We start from the raw sequence: 20,557 nt of genomic DNA on the forward strand, positions 1-20,557 counted from the left end.
TTTAAAAGCACGGTCATACACATAGTTTTTTTTTTTTTTTTTGTGTTAAATCTCTTAAGATCGCCGTGACACTCGGGATCACATTCTTGCAAGAATATCCAGTTGGTTCCAACTTCCAACCTTCTGATTCAAATTTTCTAAAGGAAACTGGTTAGGATGTTCAAGAGAAAACCCAGGAACCACCTAAAGCAAACTGAAACACCAGAGTCGCAGTTCGCAGTGGTGAATTTAAATGAGAAAAAGATACATTTGTAAACTTTCAAAGAGAAGACTTATGGTGAGATTAGAGAAAAAATATACGATTTAATGATTATTGTTCAATTTTTATTCTTTAGAAAACTGAAGACATGAGGAAAAAAAACATAAATATATGTAGGCATCTTGTTAGAATTGAGAAAAGAGACGCATTATTAGGCCTCCAGGTTTGGATGCACTCTTTTTGTCTAAACTGATCAATACTTAAACAATTTGAGAAACAAACAAAAGAGCACAGTAGGACAATAAGTAGAAACACAGTCCTTTAATATAATCATATTTACAGAACCTAAAAAGGCTGAAAGTGATTTTATTTATTGTTGTAGTTCACAAAAGCATATAAAACTTCACTCATTACATATGTAGCATTGACCTTTTAAGAGCAATGTCATTCTTTAACCTACATGCAGAGGTCCTTCTGGAGGGTCAAATAAAATTGATTATCTGGGGCAGAGACAACTTTAGCCTGTGAAGTCTTGGATACACATCATCTAATATGTTTTACTGACTTTGAGAGTAACCATACTGTTATATATAGTTGGAGATTATATTGGTATATATGTCAAATAACACCAACGTGTAGCTCAAAGCTCAGTGCCCCAACAGCCTTTATGAAAACGCTGAGGTCAAGTATTTACATCGCATGTTGACGTCCTAAAATCATAAATCAAGTTACAGTTTTACATCATTGTTGCACGAGAACGTTAATCTACAAAAGGAGACCCAGTTAAAACCAAACGAAGCTCACTCTATCTATATACAGAAACATTTAGAACAGGTGTGAGGAGGTGAGGAACCAGCTGATGACAGTGAAACTAATCCTAGAACAGAAAGGCTTCGTTGAAATATTGGCGGTTAAAACAATGGGTTCGAACTGGTTATGGGCGTGTGCTGCTGGTGTCTGTTCTTTTCTATCGTTTCATTTAATTAGTTGATAAAAATCCATGTTACAGATGAGTTGTTTCAGGCTGATACGGATTGTAAATCCTTACCTTTTCATATTGTCTCGGTTTATATTCCTTAAATACTAAGATATGTTCAATAACGCCAAGCGGTGATTCAACAGCAAAAAGTGGAGAAATCTCTGAGGTGGATGGCTACAGACTGGAGAAAGATATGTTTCACAGAGGAATCCAATCTAAAACCAGACTGGATGTGTTTAGAGTCCTCATGCTGCTGAAACGCCAAATTATGTCCGAGTTTTAACCATCGCCGATTGGTTGGGATGTTCCAGAAGCTCTCCACGCTGCCATGACCTGGAAACTGCTGGAACAGTTCCTGGAGAAACAGTTTTAATGGTAAAATGAGACAGACATCTGTACACGGTTACGCAAATAATGTGTGGAGGAGTAAAGGAGGTGATTGTTTCAAACATAAAAACACCAGAACAAACGACTGTATCGTGTTGAGCAACAGTTTCTCCGTCAGCCCTGAAAAAGTGAAGCTAGTGATAAATCCTTTCCTGTTTTATCCATAATTTCCTCTCCAGCTGTTGTACTCACGTTCTCCCTTCACTCTGTCGTTTTTTTTTGGGGGGTGGGGAGGGTTGGGTATTTTTAAGCAGTTCTGAGGCACAACACTTGAAACTGCTGCTGTCCGTTGCTTGGCAACCAAAGAATGAGTGAGTTGCTAGGTAACCAAAGAGTGAGCGAGTGAGTTGTTGATCCCACAAATATCCGTGAGAGGCTGAGAAGTTAAAGCCTTTCCTCTGCCTACATCCCCCAGAATGCAGTGCAGTGAAATTATTTAACATCTAGGAGACTTATCTATTGATTTTGATCACATGCCTATTGTAACATATATTGTTATTGATTTATTATCCAGTACTAATAATGAGTTCTATCTCCTGATTATAATCAGATGTTTCAGCAGGAAAAAGATTCCTTTTAAAATTTTGAGAATAGATAAAAAGGCAAAAAAATAATTAATGTCATGCCCATGATAAGTGTAAGCAAACATTTGACCTATAAGCATATTTGAAACTTCAGAATTTCCTTAAAACCAATATAAATATGTGGGTGAAATATGACAGTCGACCTCTAGTTCTTTTTTGACCTTCAATTGAATCTCGAAGTTAATTCACGTCAGTTCCAACATTTCTAAATTTGATTTTGTTGAAGACATGCACTTTTGTCATCCACTCATCCATGCATTTATCTTTAGCCGCATTGATTACTGCAACAGCGTCTTCACAGGTCTGACTAATAAATTAATTAAACAGCTGCAGCTGATCCAGAACGCTGCTGCTCGCGTTCTCACTAAAACCAGGAAGATGGAGCACATAACTCCAGTTTTAAAGTCCCTACACTGGCTGCCTGTAGCTCAAAGAATAGACTTTAAAATACTGTTGTTAGTTTATAAATCACTGAACGGTTTAGCACCACAATACCTTAAAGATCTGTTATTGCTGTACCAACCGTCTAGACCCCTCAGATCTCCTGGTTCTGGTCTGCTCTGCATCCCCAGAACCAGAACCAAACGAGGAGAAGCAGCATTCAGCTTCTATGTACCACGGATTTGGAACAAACTTCCAGAAAACTGTAAAACAGCTGAAACACTGGGTGCCTTTAAATCTCAAGTTAAAACCCAGCTGTTTAGAGTTGCTTATGGCTAAATCAGGGTTAGAGTGCGGGTTTTGATGTCTTCAATGTTTTTATCTGTAGTTTTTATTCATTTATTAATATCTTTTCATTTCTCTTTCTGTTTACGTTTTAATGATGTAAAGCCCCCCGGAAAATGTCCCAGTTAAGCGACGTTTAACTAAAGTCCTACGGGGTTTAGAGTCCCAGTTGACGGCGTTTCAACTAAAAACCTAGAGGTTGGAGTCCTTGTCAAACGGTGTTTTTGACTAAAGTCCCAGAGAGTTAGAGCCCCAGTTAAACGACGTTTAACTGAAGTCCTAAAAGGGGTGCGGGTTTTAATGTTTTTATCTTTTTTAATCTTTTTTAAAATCTCTTTCTCTTTCTCACTGTTTATTCTATGTCTGTTTTTATTTTAATTATGTAAAGCACTTTGAAATGCCTTGCTGCTGAAATGTGCTATGCAAATAAAATTTGATTGATTGATTTGTAAAACCTGAGTACTTCTAAAGGTGACATCTAAAGTTGATTAATGGTGTTTTGTCTCCTCCGTGAACCCATTTGGTGGTTCCACTTCTGCTAACAGGAACATTTTTAGAGTATTTGTGTGTAGAAACAACAACTTTGTTTCAACTACTCAAACAGAAGGCTTTGGAAAAGTTGACATTTTAAAATAAATACATAAAAATTACATTTTAGGGTGCTAAAGTGGTAGTCTGGAACAGAAATGCGTTAGTGTTGTCTGCCATGCTTTATTTGTATTTCTAAAGTCACCACTTCTCTGCTCTTCCCTAAACACAGTCTGCCACCGAGCCGTCCTCCTCCTCCGCCCCCCACTCCCCGAACCGCATCTGCGGAGAGGGAGCTGCGGGATGGAGGTTATTGATGTCGTCCATGGCGTCCGGGTCCGTCTCCTCGCTGGGGGCGATGCCCATGTGGCCGCCCTCGTCGCGGTGCGTCCGGACGTGCTTGCGCAGCGCCGCGGGCTCCTTGAAGGTGCGGTTGCAGAAGGGGCAGCAGCAGGGCCTCTCCCCGGTGTGGATGAGCTGGTGGTGTTTGAGGTGCTGCAGACGACTCAGGCGCTTCCCGCAGATCGCGCACACGTAGGGCTTCTCGCCCGTGTGCGTGCGCCGGTGCTTGCGCAGACCGTCCAGGTGGCGGAAGCAGTTGCCGCATTCGGAGCACGAGTAGGGCTTCTCGCCGGTGTGAATGCGCAGGTGCGTTTTGAGCGCCCCGGACTCACGGAAGCGGCGGCCGCACACCGCGCACGGGTACGGCTTCTCGCCCGTGTGGATGCGGATGTGCTTCTTCAGGCTGGAGATCAGACGGAAGGTCTTGCCGCACTCCAAGCAGTGGTGAGGCCGGTCCGCCGAGGGCTCCCCGGAGGTGTCGGGGGCCGACGGCCCCGCGGGCTCCTCGGCTCGGCCCGGTGAGACGGTGTCACCTCTGCTTGCTCCAAAAGTCCTTGACAAAGGTTTCTGTCCATCAAGACTTCCCTGCTGCGGCTGCAAGGCACCGCCACACCCACGCATGAGTCTTTGGTGACGTAGCGGGTTGGAGAAAGAACGCGGAGTTCCTCCTTCACCTCCAACCTGACCGTAAGCAATGTCCCCCACATTAAGGGACGAGCCGTCTCCGTCCCCAACCTGGCTGTCCTTCCTGTTGTGCTGACCAGAACCTGACGGTGGCCCCTGCTCCTCTTTGATCTCAAATCTGGGTCCTCCACTGGGACCCTGAGGCTGCCGGTCATCTTCAGGTCAAAGAAGAAAGAAAAGGTATGAACAGAGGCTTTGTAATAAATCCTCACATCTAGTCTAATCTGGCCAGAACCTGAATTTGCCTTGTTAAGTTAACAGCTTAAATGTGTAAATACCCTGAAATAACTTAGACCAGTTTTGCTTTAAAGGCAGCTTACATATAAAAACTCAAGCTTGTTGTGTTACTATAACAGTTTAAATCTGTAATTTTGTTTAAATAATGAGATTGTGATAATGTTTTTATCACAGCCTCTTCTCAAGACATTGAGGGTTTTTTTTTTCATAATAACTACTTCATTACATAATTATTTTCAGTGTGCTTTGGTTGCCACATTATGTCCAGATATTATAGTTAAATCCAAATTATTCAGACCCTTGGTAAATCTAAGTTTAAAGTAATCTCCTAATTTAACCCTCATGTTTCTTCTGACTGAAAGTAATAATACTGCTTTAGGTGACCAAACCAGAGTCCAGATTTAAATCAGAGATAATCTGTGGAGGGAACTAATGATTAGGGAAATGACCCAGAGGCCCTCCAACCTCAAATACTTGGCTCTTTTAATAAAAAATAAAGTAAAACTAACAGTGAAAACAAAAAGCTGGCTGTACCATAAGGGTTTAACTGCTCTAATATTAAAGGGTTTTCTACTGAAATACATAAAAATAGAAATAATTTGACATGACATAAAAAAACAGATTATTTGTTCCTAGTAAATAATATTAAAATTGTTTCTCTCATTCCCTATCAAACCTGTCACTATGAGAAATTAATCAATTAATTGAGTGATAAATTAAAACAAACTTAAACATTTTCACCTGTATAATTTTTTTTTCTCTTTTCTCTCTTTCTACCAAAAACTTGATGATAAAAGTCTTCAGTTTGGTGCTTTGGTCCCAACTAGCCCTTTATTTTGAAGGACAATTTTGTTTACAAAGAATGCATTTGTTGTTTCAGTTTTTATTTGTTTATTTTGGATATTTAAAATGTCTTCCAGTTCAAGTGTTAAATGGTCATCAGAACATTAAAGTTTATTGATCTTTGAAAATGTGTTCTCGCATTATTACTATGTCATTACCATTATATTGCTTGAAATGGTCTCAAAACAACAATATTATCGTTTATCTCGATAACTTCTGGGACAATTAATCGTTTAGCAAAATGAGTTACCGTGACAGGCCCTGCAAAGTTAATATTTTAGATGATGCACTTTCCTCTCCTCCATATTTGTTTTGTTTTTTAAGCATGAAATATGAATGAATGCGGCACAGATTGTGGACTTACCCGCTCCTCTGGTGTCTGAGCACATGTGAGAGGAGCTGGAGGAAAACGAGTCCAGAGTGTGGTTCGTCACGGAACCGTCCGGCTGGATCGAAAGCTGGCACATTTTGTATTCATCTCTCGGCTCGAAGCCATGAAGAGATTCATCCACGGAGCCGCCCAGACCCAGATCCACGCCTGCTCCGTTCACGTTCCTGGGGTTCTGGTGGTCCCGGTCCAAGCCTGGGGTCAGAGAAGCCATGGAAGAGAGTGAGGGGCCAAACACCGACTGGCCGATCTGCTGGGGGCCCGTGTAGGAGACCTGCAGCTGGTCTATGAGCTTCTGGGCGCTGCACAGACACTCCTGCAGGGTCTTCAGCTCTCTCTCGGAGACCTCCAGCCGCACCTTGAGCCTCTGGTTCTCCTGCTCCTTGTGCAGCAGCTCCTGCTGGGTCTCGTTCAGCACGACCACCACCTCCCCCAGCAGCGTGTCCACGGCGGCGGACATGGCGGTCTGGATCGTCGGGGCCAGGCGGGATTTCAGCGAGGTTACCGTCACGCCGCCGCCCTGAGAGGCTCCGTACCCGCCCTTGGTGTCCGCTTTGCGGTCGTAGCAGGGCTCCATCCTGTCGGCGATGTTGATGATGCTCTGCTTGCGGCTCCCCGCGCTGGACGCAGAGGTGTCCATGCTAGCTGCGTACCCTGTCCTCCTGGATGTCATTGGGTGCGATTTATCCGCTGTTCTGATGCTTGAAGGCTTTAAACTGCGCAGGTCCCTGTAGTTGAAATGTGTGAGAGCATGAATTGATCCGGTTACATTTGTTTACCGAGCTGCGAGCCAGACGCTGCAGAGAAAAAACAGAAGATGCGACACTGCGCTCCTCAACATCCGCCTGCAGACAAACAACGACGCGGTGAGACGGTGGGAGCTGCGAGGCGACAGAAACCCGGCAATCAGACCCTTCAGGCGGCAATAAAACCCATCTTTTATTCTCAGGATACTTTAAATACTGCGGCCCTCCACGACGACTCGCCTGTTTCCAGATTTGCACTCAGAGGCCTGTCGCGTCTTTATGACGAAACAAAAGGTTGAGCTTGTGTTTTTGTTTCCCTGAGTGAAGACTTAAAGGCGCAGCTACCACTTCAGGTCAGGAGAAAACATTAGTGGTGACTTTACATAAATGGTGCGATGGGCGAACTCCTCTTTCTACCAGCACACACAAACACTCACCGGTATAGGAATAACTCCCTGATTTAGGAATAAACTTTCTAAATAGCTTTTCAGCCAAAATAACCTTTTAATTAATTATATGAAACATTAGGAACTAAGAAATGCTCTCTTCAAATGTTCGTAGCAGTACTTTTAGCTTATAAGTATATGGTGTACAGCAATATTTTCCTACCGGACTCTGCACACCATAGGACATGTATATTACAACAATGAAAAAGCGAAGTCAAAATGAGTTGTTATGGCTACACTGTCCTGTAGGTGGCGTCCTAAGCCTCCACTCAAATACAGTCTTTATAATAAAAGCCTCCGCTGCAATTAAACTCACAGCAATGTCCTTGCTTCATCTAAAAAACTACATTACGAATGTTTTTTTTTATCTCCAAGAATAAAGCTCCTTACATAAATGACAAGACAACATAAAAACATTAAAAACTCTTATGTGTTTTAATCCAATAAAATTCTTAGTGCAACACAACATAAAATCTTTTTTTTAATCTATCTATCTATCTATTGATTTATTTAAAGAAATTGTGTTCTCAAAAATGATTTTTGTTGTTTTTATTTTTTGTACATGTCTACACTAATTCTCTATATGGGGTCTGAATGCACAGTTACTGATGCCGCATGGGCTGCTTTCAGTATTCCAGAAACTGTAGACGTTCAGCCATTTTAGAGAAAATGTTCCAAAAGAAAAGAAAACAAACCAGAGCGCAGCAGCTCTGCGAACAAAATATCTTTCAGGTGTAAAAGGAGAACAGACAGATGACGGCAACTGGCAACTCCGCTCAAATGGTGACTTATAATAAAGGGTATGCAGACTACCATCTCTGGGAACAAAACGGACAGTGGAAGCGTCACTCCTGCCAGCTGACAACAGGAAACGGAGGCTGTAAGTCACACAGAACTGGGAAACATCACCTGGTCTGATGTGTCAGTTTCAGCTGGTAGAATCTGAATTTGGCATAAAAACAGGAATTCATCCTGCTTGAATCAACGGTGGCGTAATGGTGTGGGTGACCAACTGAGCATGAAACTCTGCCGCCTGCCTCAACATTTCTGCTGACCCTGTCCATTCCTTTCAGAAGGATAATACAAGCTCAAGCTGGTTTCTTGAACAGGACCATGAGTTCACTGCACTTCGACGGCCTCCACAGCTTCCAGATGTCAATCTAGTAGAACATCTTCGGCATGTGGTAAAATTAGAGATTAGCATCACGGATTTACAACCAGTAAATGTGCAACGACAGCAGGGCACTAGAATCGTTTTCAACATGTTGCCGAGTCTATGCAAAGACAGGTTGCAGCAGTTCAGAAGGCAAAATCAGGCACTTCACAAAATACTTTTCCATGGCACTGTTGTATATTTAGAGATGATGCAAAGTTTCTGCAAAGCTTTTTGTGGAGGTTCTTTTGAGCATTTCATAATCAGCGTTAGGAAATCTTGCTGTTGTCATATTTCACATTACTATTGGCTCTGTGGAAGCGGAGAGCACTGATCCTCTCTTGTATTTTAATTTCATGCCTTTGGTTATTGCTTTATTTCAAACAAAGTCTTGTTGTGAAGCAAAGCAGTAGAACATAATGTCCATTAAGTGTTGTGCGTTAGTGAGCTTATTACATCATTATCCTGAATCAGGGCCTTGATTCTTTGTATTTAGCTGGAAGAAGGCTGTATCTCATAAAAACATTGCCGAGGGGGGCAATTCATAACACTCGCCTTTTCCCATTTGGCCAATAAATAAAAGCACCAAAAGGATTTTATTAGACCATGTGAGGCAAACGCTGATCACAGATTTAAATGCATAAATATGCAGGGTTAACGTCAAACGCATAATTTCTCCTGAATTTCCTTAGGTTTTTCCATGATTGGGCCCCGTAGTTCCAATTTTGGACTGCATCCATTTCAGAACTTAAAATAAAGTATTCCTGATGGAGTCATTCCTGACGGAGTAAGCAGTCTCCCGATCCCAGACGGCCAGATGTTCAGCGGGGAAAAACTGATGTAGCTGGTTTGCGTTGAACAGAAGCAACATGTTGCGCAACAACACGTCCCACAAATATACAGTAAATTGTGTCATTTCCAAAGAAATACCCTTCACCCCTCTGATCCTATTTCCACTTTCCTTAAATTTCCAGCACTCCCATTTGCACTATATTGTTTTCCTCAAGGTTATAAACATTTGTTCCTGGTGGATTTTATAGACGTATTGTGGAAGGAATGGTTTTCACAAACCCACATCTGACTCATTCCATTAAAAGCTGCTGCAAACGTAAGCTGAGCGATTTAATGACCGCATATGCAGCCAACGTATTAAACTCAGGTACAACCACTGGATAAACACAATCCATATTGCACAACAAACACATACGTATGCCTCCTGTCCGCACTTACTCACCCACACTCTCCTCTCTCTTTCTGCTCACCTATACAGAGACGGACTGGAGGAAAAGCTAATAAACACGACCACAATGTAAATGAGGGAAAACATATTCAAGTAAGTTGGTTTTTGAAGAGTGACAAGAAAAAAAGTGACACTTTAAGTCGATTCATATATTCATCTTTCAAATGATAATAATAATGATAATAAAACATCCCATAGCCATTTCTTTCCCTGATATAGATTAACCTTTAACCTATATCGGGAGCACATCTTGTTCAGCTTTGTCTTCTCAGGAAGAGTTAAAAATATCCGTGATTGCTCTCCTAGGAATTATGCTTCAGTTCGCCTGGTTTAGATATTTACAACAACCCTGAAGCATTCTTTCATCTTAAGCTGATCAGAGTGTCTAAACATTTTAATTCGTAATCTATGACTTCCTGTCTTCCTGGAATATTCAATTGTCTTGCGAAAGTATGCGCAGTCCTGAAACTTCTTGCCATTTTGTCATTTTACAACCACAAACCGCAAAATAATTTGTCCGGAATTTTGCGTATTACACCAAATAGAAACTGGTGCATAATTGTGAAGTGAAAATAAAATAAAGTTTAGATTTTTTTTAATAATACAACGGGGCAAAAAAAAAAAGCATTTAGTCAGACACTGATTATGCAAGTTCAAGTTCTCCTACGTAGACAGATGAGAGGGGTACGTAATTTTCATGGTACACTTCAGCTTTAAGAGACAATATTCAATTATTTCAAACTGGTTTTAAAAAACAAGAAAAATGAGAGAGAAAAAATCCAGGGACTCACCTAGGATTCTTAGAGAATTTATTTGTAAATTAAGGTGGAAAATAAGTATTAGGTCAATAACAAAACTCAGTATTTTGTGTCTAATTCGTAGAAAAACTCCATTTGTTTGTAATTTAGTCCAAGTATAACAATAGCTGCGAAGGCCTTTGAGGTTTCATCAGTGGAAATCAGACCGCAGATAAAGAAGAGTCTGAACAGTTTTTATAAGAGAAGCAGTTTAAAGGACATGGCAACTCGGGTGGGAGAATCTGTCACCAGAACAACTATTAGACATTAGACATTTTAATGTCTAATGTCTAATAGTTGTTAGGCATTATAATTAATCCACAAGAGGTTTTATTTGTAGTTTCCCACAGTCATGTAGGAAACAAACCTTTGTAACTCAAGGTTGGATGCAAAACTGAGTCTGAGTATGTCGTCACAATGACGGAGCACGGTGGTGGCAGTATCATGGAGTGTGACTGCTTTCTGTGTACAGGGACACAAGCAGACCAGAGTTGGTAAATATGAGATTAACAGGAGCTAAAACAAAATTAAGCTATGGATCACCATGCTGGTATAAACCCAAAAACACCCAAGTTTGTGGTAGTAACATGAAATCTAACAGGAGTAAACAGCATTTTAAAGCACTTTTTACTTTTTCAAGTTGATTCTTGGGTGTTAAGGAAACTGAATGTATCTATCTATGACTTCCTGTTTGCTTGTGAAATAACTATGATGTGGCACAGATTACATCTCTGGGTTACAAAATAGGAAAGACAACAGCAGAAGCCATTCATGTAAATCAGATTTATGCTGCTCATAATGAGTCAGAGCAAAGAAACAGCTGAAATGGGGATAAAAGAGGCTTTCAAAGAACCGTCATTTATCTCACATTTGTCAAACTCAAGGCCCGTGGGCCAAATCCGGCCCACCGTAGCTTTTTATGTGGCCCTCTAGATTCAAGGCTAGACACTGTGTGTTTAAATATTATGTTATCAATCAAATAATTTTTTATCTGTTCACTGCCAAATTATATCAATCAGTCCCTCCAGTTTCATCATGGAAATTCACGCAAAATCAACAAATCTTCGTACCTTTTTGTTGGGAGTTTATTGCAGATTTTTTTCTCAAAAACTGTCAAAAGCTTTTGATTACAGCCCTCTATCTATACAGCGAGTAATAAAACTCGCATTCGCCATCATAAACAAGCTCAAATACCGCAAATATTTCCTATTTCCAAATCAGTACCACAAACCTTTGATTTTTATTGCAAAAAGAATCAGGAAATGCTTTGCTTTCTGTAACCTTAGGTTTTGTGTATCTTGAATGAAAGAGCCTGACAGAGAACAAACTGTTCTCTTACCGTTCACTGATTCATCATATTTTCTAAATATGAAAGATGTTCAATATTATTTAATCTTAAGAATTCATTGATATTTTAACAGTTTGTGAACAGGTTTTATTAAATACATCCTGGCACAACCGGTCCTTAAAGAGCATTCATAATCTGGATTGGGCCCAAAAGGAAAATGAGCTTGACACCCCTTATTTATCTGAACACTGTAAGGTTACAGATTATCCACCGGTAGCAAAAGACTTCTTTTAATAAATGAATTATGAGTCTATAAAGGCTGATTTAATAAAATACTGTTACATTGCTCTTTTTTTTCAACTTTGCAGGTCATTCTTTTCATTTAGGCCCAGTCAGGTGGAAAACCTCTGCCCTACTTGCCTCAATGAATCAAGGCCCTGCTGTGGGGATTCCTCAGAATCCATTCAATCATCCGCTCCAAAAAAGGAGAAGGTAGACACGCTCTGAATAATGTGCAGACGGTTAAAGAATGCAAGCAGATTTTCTGTGGGTCACCTAACCTGGCTGCAATAGCGGATGATCTGACTAACATCAGATTGTGGTTAAATCACTACCAAGCATGCACGTCACTCAGTGACAAAGCAAATGTGTTTAGCAGGCAGGGAGGGAGGCGGAGCTGCAGTTGCAGGATCGGGAATAACAGGGTGCAAGGGGGGGAGGCAGGCAGAAAGAAGGAGGTGATTGTTGAGCAGGAGGGAAACATAAAGAGGGCAGTGAGAGGAGGAGAGGGAGCAAGTGAGGCGCAGCACACAGAGAAGCTCAACTCGCATTCTGATCAACGCTGCAATCCGAAGCAACAGGTACGTTCATGTGTTCTTCTTCTGGCTTGCATGGATGGAATGCTTTGGATGAGCGAATGGGCTTTTATCTGCAACAAAAACCAGGCAGTGAGCTGGTATTCAGAGGAGTTAAATCGGAGGACGTTCAGAGCAACCTGGGACCTTATTCCTCCACTGAAGCCCATCTCAGATCACATTTTAGGTACGCGCTTTGTGTAAACTTTTTTCCTGTAATCAGATCCAGCTGACCAGACTGTGCTCTCTGCCTGGGCGTGCAGGCTTCTGGGGCCAGTTGTGCAATGCCGCCTGGAATGCTGATTTAGTCTGAAGCACCTCCAAATCTTTACAAGTGAGGATTTTTTTCAAAGCATTCTGTAAACAACTATAAATCACCAAGGGAACGTGTGACAAGGTTTGCTAATTAAGTGTTCCCGTTTTGCTGCGTCTTTTTGCCAAGCGTTGTGGTTTTACTTTGTGAAATAGCTTTGTGCTCCCAGCTGGGATTTGGTTGAATAATATGAGCCTGCATTAAATTACTAGTTTAATTTGTTACAGTTGTTCAGTTGAATGTCATATAATTTAGAAAATATGATGAATCAGTGAACGGTAAGAGGACAGTTTGTTCTGTCAGGCTCTTTCATTCAAGATATACAAAACCTAAGTTACAGAAAGTAAGGCATTGATACCCGTTTCACTTATTCCCATTCTGCTACATTTCAACGACAAACTTCAATGTATTTAATCAGGATTTTAATAACGTTTTGTCACTGATATCCACAACTGACAAGTTTTTTTTTTTGTTGTGATCCATGATTTTAGGCGATAAACATAAAACAGTGCAGGATTGAAATTTTGAAGAAGTTTGTTTTTGCTAACTTTCATTGAGACAAAAGTCTGAAACGTGTGGCATAGTTATAGCTGAAAGTATTCTGGCGCACGTCTCTACCACCTTTGCACATATGTAGAAACTGATATGTGCCAATTATGTTGTTCAAAATAGGTAAAGCTCAGTAGTTACTATGGCAACCTGATAAATACTCTCCTTTTATGGTGGACATTCATGGCTTGATGGGTTTGTAGTTGTGCCATACACTTTCCCATTTCATTTGATGACTCAGTTATTCTCCGATATTAATTAACCATATTACATCACAATGTAAATGTGATTTTATTTAGGAGCGTTATCATAAAGGGGACTTTTCAGAGTTTCTTCTTCTGTCTATAACATGTTAAAGTTTCTGCTGGTCTGTTAAAATCCAAATAAAATATATAAATGTTTGTAGTTTTAATGTGATAAAATGTGAAAATTCAAGAGAAATGCAGACTTTTACAAGACACGCCATACAAAGCTGTAAACCCAAAGTAGCTGATAAAGTTGGTTTCATATACAAAAAGCAGCTTATGTAGCCCCACTCATACCCAAATTGTACGCAAGCAACAGCAACACTTATTCAACATATTCTACTCAAGTAAAATTGAAGAAGTAGCCATCTGCAAAATGTTTTTACTGAAGTAAGAGTAAAAGAGTATTTAGTAAAAAGGCTACTCAAGTACTGAGTAACTGATCAATCATTTAATATTTAAAAATGACATCAGATGGACCAAAGTATAAAGTTATGTGGACATTTTGGGTATTTTAAAGACCGAAAATATAAGAATTCATACAAATAACATAATTACAAAATGAGGCAAGAGGAACAATTTCTTTCAAAATGACGCTGATGAAACGTCAACAAAAACTGCAGGTGTGTGTGTGTGTGTGTGTGTGTGTGTGTGTGTGTGTGTGTGTGTGTGTGTGTGTGTGTGTGTGTGTTTATGTGATGATTTTTGGTTAAAACAAGCTTCTTAGTGATTCAGTGAAGTGACTCACAGTGGGTAGAGCATCCAGAAATATTACTCAAGAGTAGCGATACTTCGTAATAAAATCTCTTAAGTAAAAATAAAAAGTACAGTGTAGTAATAGTACTCCTCAAAGTACTACGCATAACACATTACTAGCCTACTCTGCTCATGGAGTTCTGCTTTTTTATTATTTCCAGCTCATCGCCCGCCATGACGCAACGTCCCTTTCCTCTCGTGATCGTGTGCCTGCTTTCCATCAGGGGTTTCTCTACGCTGTCCTCTGCAGGCACTGGAGTGCCTCCCAGAAATCCCGTCATTCCCGTAGAAGACTACGACAGATTGGATGAGACATCCACTCCTACTATGACTACAAGTACTGGAACCGTCCCATGGTGCGACTACCACTCCTGCAGAGAGAACCAGACCCCCTGCGAGGACCTCGCTGCCTCTCATGGCTGCTCGTGTCCGGGTTTTTCTTTGCCCGAGGACCATCCATTAAGTCCCTCTCTGAGATCAGTGACCTGGAACGGCTCGGCAGTTGTGGTTCACTGGTGTGCGCCATCTTCTTACGTCACATCTTATTTTGTGACGGTTAAAGGTGGGGAGAAGCAGGTAGTGAAGAAGGACCAAAGGAGCACAACGTTGAAGCAGATACACCACAAAGCGGAGGTCTGTGTGGTGGCTGTAAACGACGCAGGGGAAAGCGACCCGTCCTGTGGGGAGTACACCCCGGCTAGCAACAGCCTGCCCCTGGCCGCAGGCCTCATCGGCGGGGCGCTGGGCCTCCTGCTGCTGATTCTGCTGGTTGTTCTGTTGTGTAGGCGCAGGAGGCAAAAGAAACGAGAGGCCGCGCATGTATGAGGAACTCAGCTGAGAGCCAGCAACCAGGCAAAAAAAAAAACAAAAACAAGAAATACCGAGAGACTGCACTCTCAGAGAGATGAGACTCATGAAACGCTCCGTTGTTGCTGAAGTTAATTAACTGTGAGAACGTCTGAGTGTTTGTTTCAAGAAAGCAGGAAACAGGGTTCATCAACTCCTTATCATATCTAGCCGGTTATATTCATCTCCTCATTAGTGGTGCATTTTTTTTAGGAGCACTTGATTTATTCAACTGAATTAAGGATGCATGAAAATAACAATTATGAAGAGAAACAGGAAGGAAATATTTTACTACCATGATGCTGGGCCCATTTAACCAGTATTATTGTCTTGCAATCTGTTAAAACAAGCCTGAAGGATGAACACTTGTTCAACTCAGCGAGCTCCATTACATATCAATAGTAAACATCACAAGATTTCTATTTATTCACTTCACTTCAACTAAAAATAATTAAAATATCAATGAGAACTAATCTCTGGTACAATCAAGAAGAAATAATTGTCAAACTAATTTATATTCGGTAGCGACCAAACCGAAACAACATTCAACAAAGACGAACGACTGATTTAACAGCTGGCTCTCACCAAAGCCCCAAAATGGAGGGTTTTGCAGACTAATTCTCTAAATATGAGAGAACAGAGCAGTTTTGATTCCTCGGTTTTCAGCATCAGAACTGAAACCAGAGCTTTGCTGAAAAGAGGCTCTGGTAGGTAGAAGGTCAAATGTGATGTGTTTGTGTGCCCTGCTTTACTTTATTTAACCAGGAATGTGCCTTATTGTTCAATGAGATACAGTATCTCTCCTGACAGACAAATGGCAAATAAAAGCACTGAAAAGAAATAAACATGAATAAATATTTTAAAAAGATAAATTAAAACAGTGATACTGTTTTGTTCAAGCTGGGTTTTTTTTTATTTAAATTGTTTAAAAAGTTAAGTGAGGGTGGTGATGAATCTAAGTTGAATTTGTTCTGGAAAGGCAATTTGGGTTAAGTATAACAAAAAAAAACAATATTTTCAAAGACTGGGAGTTATTTACACTGGAGTTAAGTTTGAACAGAATTGATTGGTTGAATCCTTGCTTTTACAGCTGAAATGCAGAACAGTATTTTACACAGAATCCAACATTTTTAAGAAAAATCCAGCATTTTTCTTCAACTTTGATGTCAACTGAAGAAAATAATTTACTCTGGACTAACCATTTTTGGGGGTTAAAATATTTTTTTAAAATAAAAATAATAAAAATCCAGCTTTGGTTTAGTTTTTATAGGATTTTCAACTGTTTTAATGCCAATGTGGAATATATTTGTAGCCCACCAGTCTATATATTCACCTCTAAAATGATCCCAATAACCACAATCATTCATTTTTTTTAAAATACAAATACAAAGATCCACTCTGCTGACTCTTCTTGCAATCAAATTTGTTTACATAAAAATATGTGAGGAATAAATGGGCATTAAATGTGATTATCAAGCCAGGAAATGTAACCTTCCCCCGGTGAGACAGGTCTTAACTGCGTTTGCACTTTCCAAGTGTGTGGAAAACATATATTTAGTCTTTTGAACTGTAAAGATCACCTGATAAATTTGTTCAAAACCTTTAAAAAAGGTTAGATAAATATTACAGAGAGTTTACCAATTCCTTTTGAGACTGAGTCTCATAAATAATCGTATCATCTGCATAGAAGTGAATGTCCCTGCATTCAGCTACTTACATTGAGCTGAAGAAAAGAAGAAAATGCTCATAGTTTAACCTTTAACAGAATAAAATGCTCAAATAGGCTGTCAACCATTTACGTTCTTAATTACGTGACAAAAGTTTTGTCACTAAAATTATGTGTGAGGCCTGAAATAAATTCATACCAGAGATGTATTTATATAAAATTTTAACTTAAGTGGTTTTGGGAAGCAGGTTTTGATGCTGTATAAAAGAAACACTTTCTCTGAACCTCTCTGTGAGAGTTTTATTGCACTCTTTACATATTTATTTTAAGTAGGTGAATAGATAGTGGGATTAGAAAACAAGAATGAATAAATTTACTTTGCTCTTCTCTCATAGATATCATTCTATATCCTGATTTGAATCGTGCAAGAATAAAGAATTAGATTATTTCACCAGTTCCTGTGTATGTCTGTAAAGATCTGTCCATTAAACTGAAATAAAGTGAAACTTTTTGTTGTCTAAATGTCTTCGAACATGTTCTTTTCTAAGCGCTGTAAGATGGGTGTGTTTTTTTCCATCTGTTTTGCTGTCGGAAGTACTGTCATCATTGGACCGGATCAGCTCAAGTCTTTCCTGCTTTTTTTTTCCAGCTGTCATACAATTTCCCTTGTGAGTGAAGATGAATTTTTGCAACACTTGTTTCATATTGACTGGGGCTTCCCAATCACTGCTGCAGAGACGCTGCAGGCGTTTCCTGCCACAATAAAAAAAAAATAAAAATGGTGGAAAAATCCAGTATTTTAATCCTCCCAGTTTATCTCATGCTGAAGCCTCCATCTGCATGTCTCCAGGTCATGGTGTAAATTCACTTTTTGCTCTGGCTGCTGTAGCGCAGTTCTTCCACAGCTCCCAGCTTTTTTTTTTTAAGTGCTGTCTGGAAGTCAGTTAGATGTCTGTAATTTAGAGACCAAGTCTTCTGCTCACTGCAGTGGCAGTTTGAAAATGTGATGCATTGAACTCAACTTGATGTTATCTGCTAGAATACAGTTCAGAGCAAAAGCTCCTGAGCATTTAAATTGTTCTTGTGATTATGGAAAAAAAATACCAAGCACTTTTAAAAATTATGTTCTTAACCTTGACCCTTACAGAGACTGTTCTGCTAAATGACGTTTGTAACTGTCAGGTAAAGTTAGGTTGGTTCTTCAGCTTCAGTTAAGAAAGAGAAGAAGATGTGTGTACATTTTAAACTTACAGCAAGGAAATCATCCATCCATTGGTTTTTCCTTGAGATCACAGTTTCCATGCCTCCAGTGAGATCTGTACATCCCCTATCTATGCTGTCAAAAGCGCATGCGTGTCATTGTTTACATCCGGAAATTTCAGGCATGCGCACAACGCTGGAGGGCAACAAAACTTATTCCGTTAAATGACACCTGGAGATGTAAGTAATTCAGTGCAGTGCACCACAGCAAAGGGAAAAATAACACAAAAAATACGTTGAAGAACAACTCAAACTCATATTTCTTTTTTTTTCTTGCTCTGTGTGTCGGCTACGCCACACGCTGACTCGTTGCCATATCAACTGACAGCAACGCGACGGTTCAACACCAAAAAACACTCCCCACGCAAAGAATAGAGCATTCAGTCCGCTACAGTATCATGTTTATAGTAACATTATGTTTTTAAACTTGATATTTAATAAGTGATCGCTGTGGCAGATTAGCTACCGCTGTCATTAATCTAGCACAGCCCTGGTTGATTAGCTTACCTGCTATGATCTGTCAGAGTTGGTGGGTCGCCTTTTTTTTTAAACTGAACCGAAACACACCCAATTCCAGCACATCTACATGTTAAGGTTGTCAAAGTTAAATAACAGACATACTTCCCTCTCCTATTAAAACTTTCTTCTGACCTTCGGTGCACTGACAACTTAACAGCTAAAACCAATTTTAGGTATCATCAGGAAGTAGCTGTTTTTCCCTCCAGCATGGAGATGTTGGGTCGGCATCTTGTGCGCCTGACGCCAAGGGATCAGTTAAAGGATCGATCCTTTGGATGATGACCACAGTGAAGGTCTGAATATGGACGGATTGATAAATCTGGAGCTTCACTTCTCATTTTAGCTCTTTCTTCCTTATGACTGATGAGCAGTGCCCACATTAGTCCAGGCAAAGCCCCCATCTGTTTACTGCTCCTTGACTCACGAACAACACATACTTGACTTCTCCCACTGAGACAAGTGTTGACTCCTCACCGGTCAGTTGGTTGAGAACCATTTCCCAGACTGTCAGCTGACTCACCTCGAGGCTGCCCACCGCCCCAATACACACTGAAGACAACACTAGAACCACATCATCTGGCTGACATTACTGACTGCTGAAAGAAGTCCTCTGAGGATCTGATGGAGGCACAGACTATGAACTATTGGGAAGATGAGTTCATCAACAATACTCTTCTTTTGGCCTCTTGAAGCCCTTATTGACCTATAGATCTTGGTCATTGACAGCTCATGTGTCTGGGCCCAAAGTTCCCAACTGAATCTCAGAACTCAGCCTTGAGCACACGATCTTAATGTCCTGTTGACGAGTGATTGTAGCAACAATCTGTGCACTTTTTTGGTATTTTGTAGTGAAGAAAACAGTGAGGCAAAAATGGTTGACTCAAAGGTTGATCCCTGTTTTTTGAATGGTCAAAATAGCTGAAATAAAAGAACCACAAACAAGGCCCTCGGGGAATCGATCTCTTTGCAATTGACTGTAACCTTTTGTAATGCTACCATGGGACTTGGGAGTTTTAGTTTAAAATAACTCAGCTTACAGGAGCAATTCCACTTAATTTAAATTTCTATATTTTTTTTACTTACACAACAGCTAATGAATATCTGGCACAGAATATCCACAACCTCATCTGCTAACTATTTGCTAATCTTGACCTAAGTGTGCTTATTTAGTTCTCCTGAGGAAAGATTGTCCAAAGTTTCACCCCGGAACAGTCTGTCAGTGTCTGAGATACCTTCCAGTAAGCCAGACAGGGCGTCTCCTTTGGCTTTGCAATGCTGGTAGCAATTTTGCTTTATTTGGAAAATTGCAACCCGCTTTCGTGAGAATAAATGTTGATAACAATGCTGATAAATCTGGGATGTGAGGACCCTGCCGACACTTGCTTTGGCTGGAGGCCGAGATCCTGGTTATGTGCCGTCAGCACTGTGCTCATGTTGAATCACTGCTAAATCATCCAGTGATCTGATGAGTTATTTTACCTTTCTGTTTAAGAGGTCACATCAGTGAATCAGTTCATCAAATAGCGGGGCTTTAAGAGTCCCCCCAGTTACTGTGAATGAATGACTAACAGTATCTATATGAGTGAGGGTTAGGAAAGTGTTGGATTTTACCTGGTTACACTGACCGGTGTCACTGTGTTAGAAGCTGGAGAGACATGACTCACAATGTTACCTCAGATACTTTTAAAAGACCGTTTGCTGTCAGTAGTTCACTGCCCCCTGCTGGTCACAGTGAACATTGGCAGCTGGTATAAAGGGCACAAAACGTTTTGCAAAAGAAACTTGACCGCAAAAAATAAGCATGTTTGAAATCTACGGAAGAGGATTAGGGCCACAGACAAAAAAATTCTGAGATTAAAGTCAGAATTATGTTTTTTTTTTTGTTTTGTTTTGTTGTTTTTTTTCCCCTGGTGGCCACAATCCTCTTCTGTAAAAATCTGAATCAAATGAAGTGCAATATTTTTAGATCAGTTCCTTTTTTG

The 20,557-nt window shown here is 40.3% G+C and overlaps 2 protein-coding genes across 2 annotated transcripts; one reads left to right on the forward strand and one right to left on the reverse strand.

Moving 5' to 3' along the window:
* Positions 1-505: 505 nt before the first annotated feature.
* Positions 506-6,930, reverse strand: LOC106916661 (uncharacterized). The gene is made up of 2 exons (XM_014985095.2): positions 5,874-6,930; positions 506-4,584 (listed from the first exon to the last, which is right to left on the reverse strand). Exons 1-2 carry the CDS (start codon positions 6,568-6,570, stop codon positions 3,626-3,628), a joined length of 1,656 nt encoding a protein of 551 aa, XP_014840581.1. The 5' UTR covers positions 6,571-6,930; the 3' UTR covers positions 506-3,625.
* A 5,329-nt stretch (positions 6,931-12,259) lies between these two features.
* On the forward strand, positions 12,260-17,318 carry LOC106916662 (LRRN4 C-terminal-like protein). Its single transcript, XM_014985096.2, has 2 exons — positions 12,260-12,427; positions 14,446-17,318. Exon 2 carries the CDS (start codon positions 14,459-14,461, stop codon positions 15,107-15,109), a length of 651 nt encoding a protein of 216 aa, XP_014840582.1. The 5' UTR covers positions 12,260-12,427; positions 14,446-14,458; the 3' UTR covers positions 15,110-17,318.
* The last annotated feature ends 3,239 nt before the right edge of the window (positions 17,319-20,557 follow it).

This window comes from Poecilia mexicana, unplaced genomic scaffold (genome assembly GCF_051168715.1).
Source record: "Poecilia mexicana isolate PSO_F unplaced genomic scaffold, ASM5116871v1 scaffold_14, whole genome shotgun sequence".
NCBI lineage: Eukaryota > Metazoa > Chordata > Actinopteri > Cyprinodontiformes > Poeciliidae > Poecilia > Poecilia mexicana.

What these genes read in the sequence shown, in the direction of transcription:
- LOC106916661 (XM_014985095.2), bottom strand. Translation starts at nt 6,570, where the DNA reads ATGACATCCAGGAGGACAGGGTACGCAGCTAGCATGGACACCTCTGCG. An exon ending in CTCAGACACCAGAGGAGCGG is followed by an intron (nt 4,585 to 5,873) that starts GTAAGTCCACAA and finishes TTTGACCTGAAG; the next exon opens with ATGACCGGCAGCCTCAGGGT.
- LOC106916662 (XM_014985096.2), top strand. Translation starts at nt 14,459, where the DNA reads ATGACGCAACGTCCCTTTCCTCTCGTGATCGTGTGCCTGCTTTCCATC.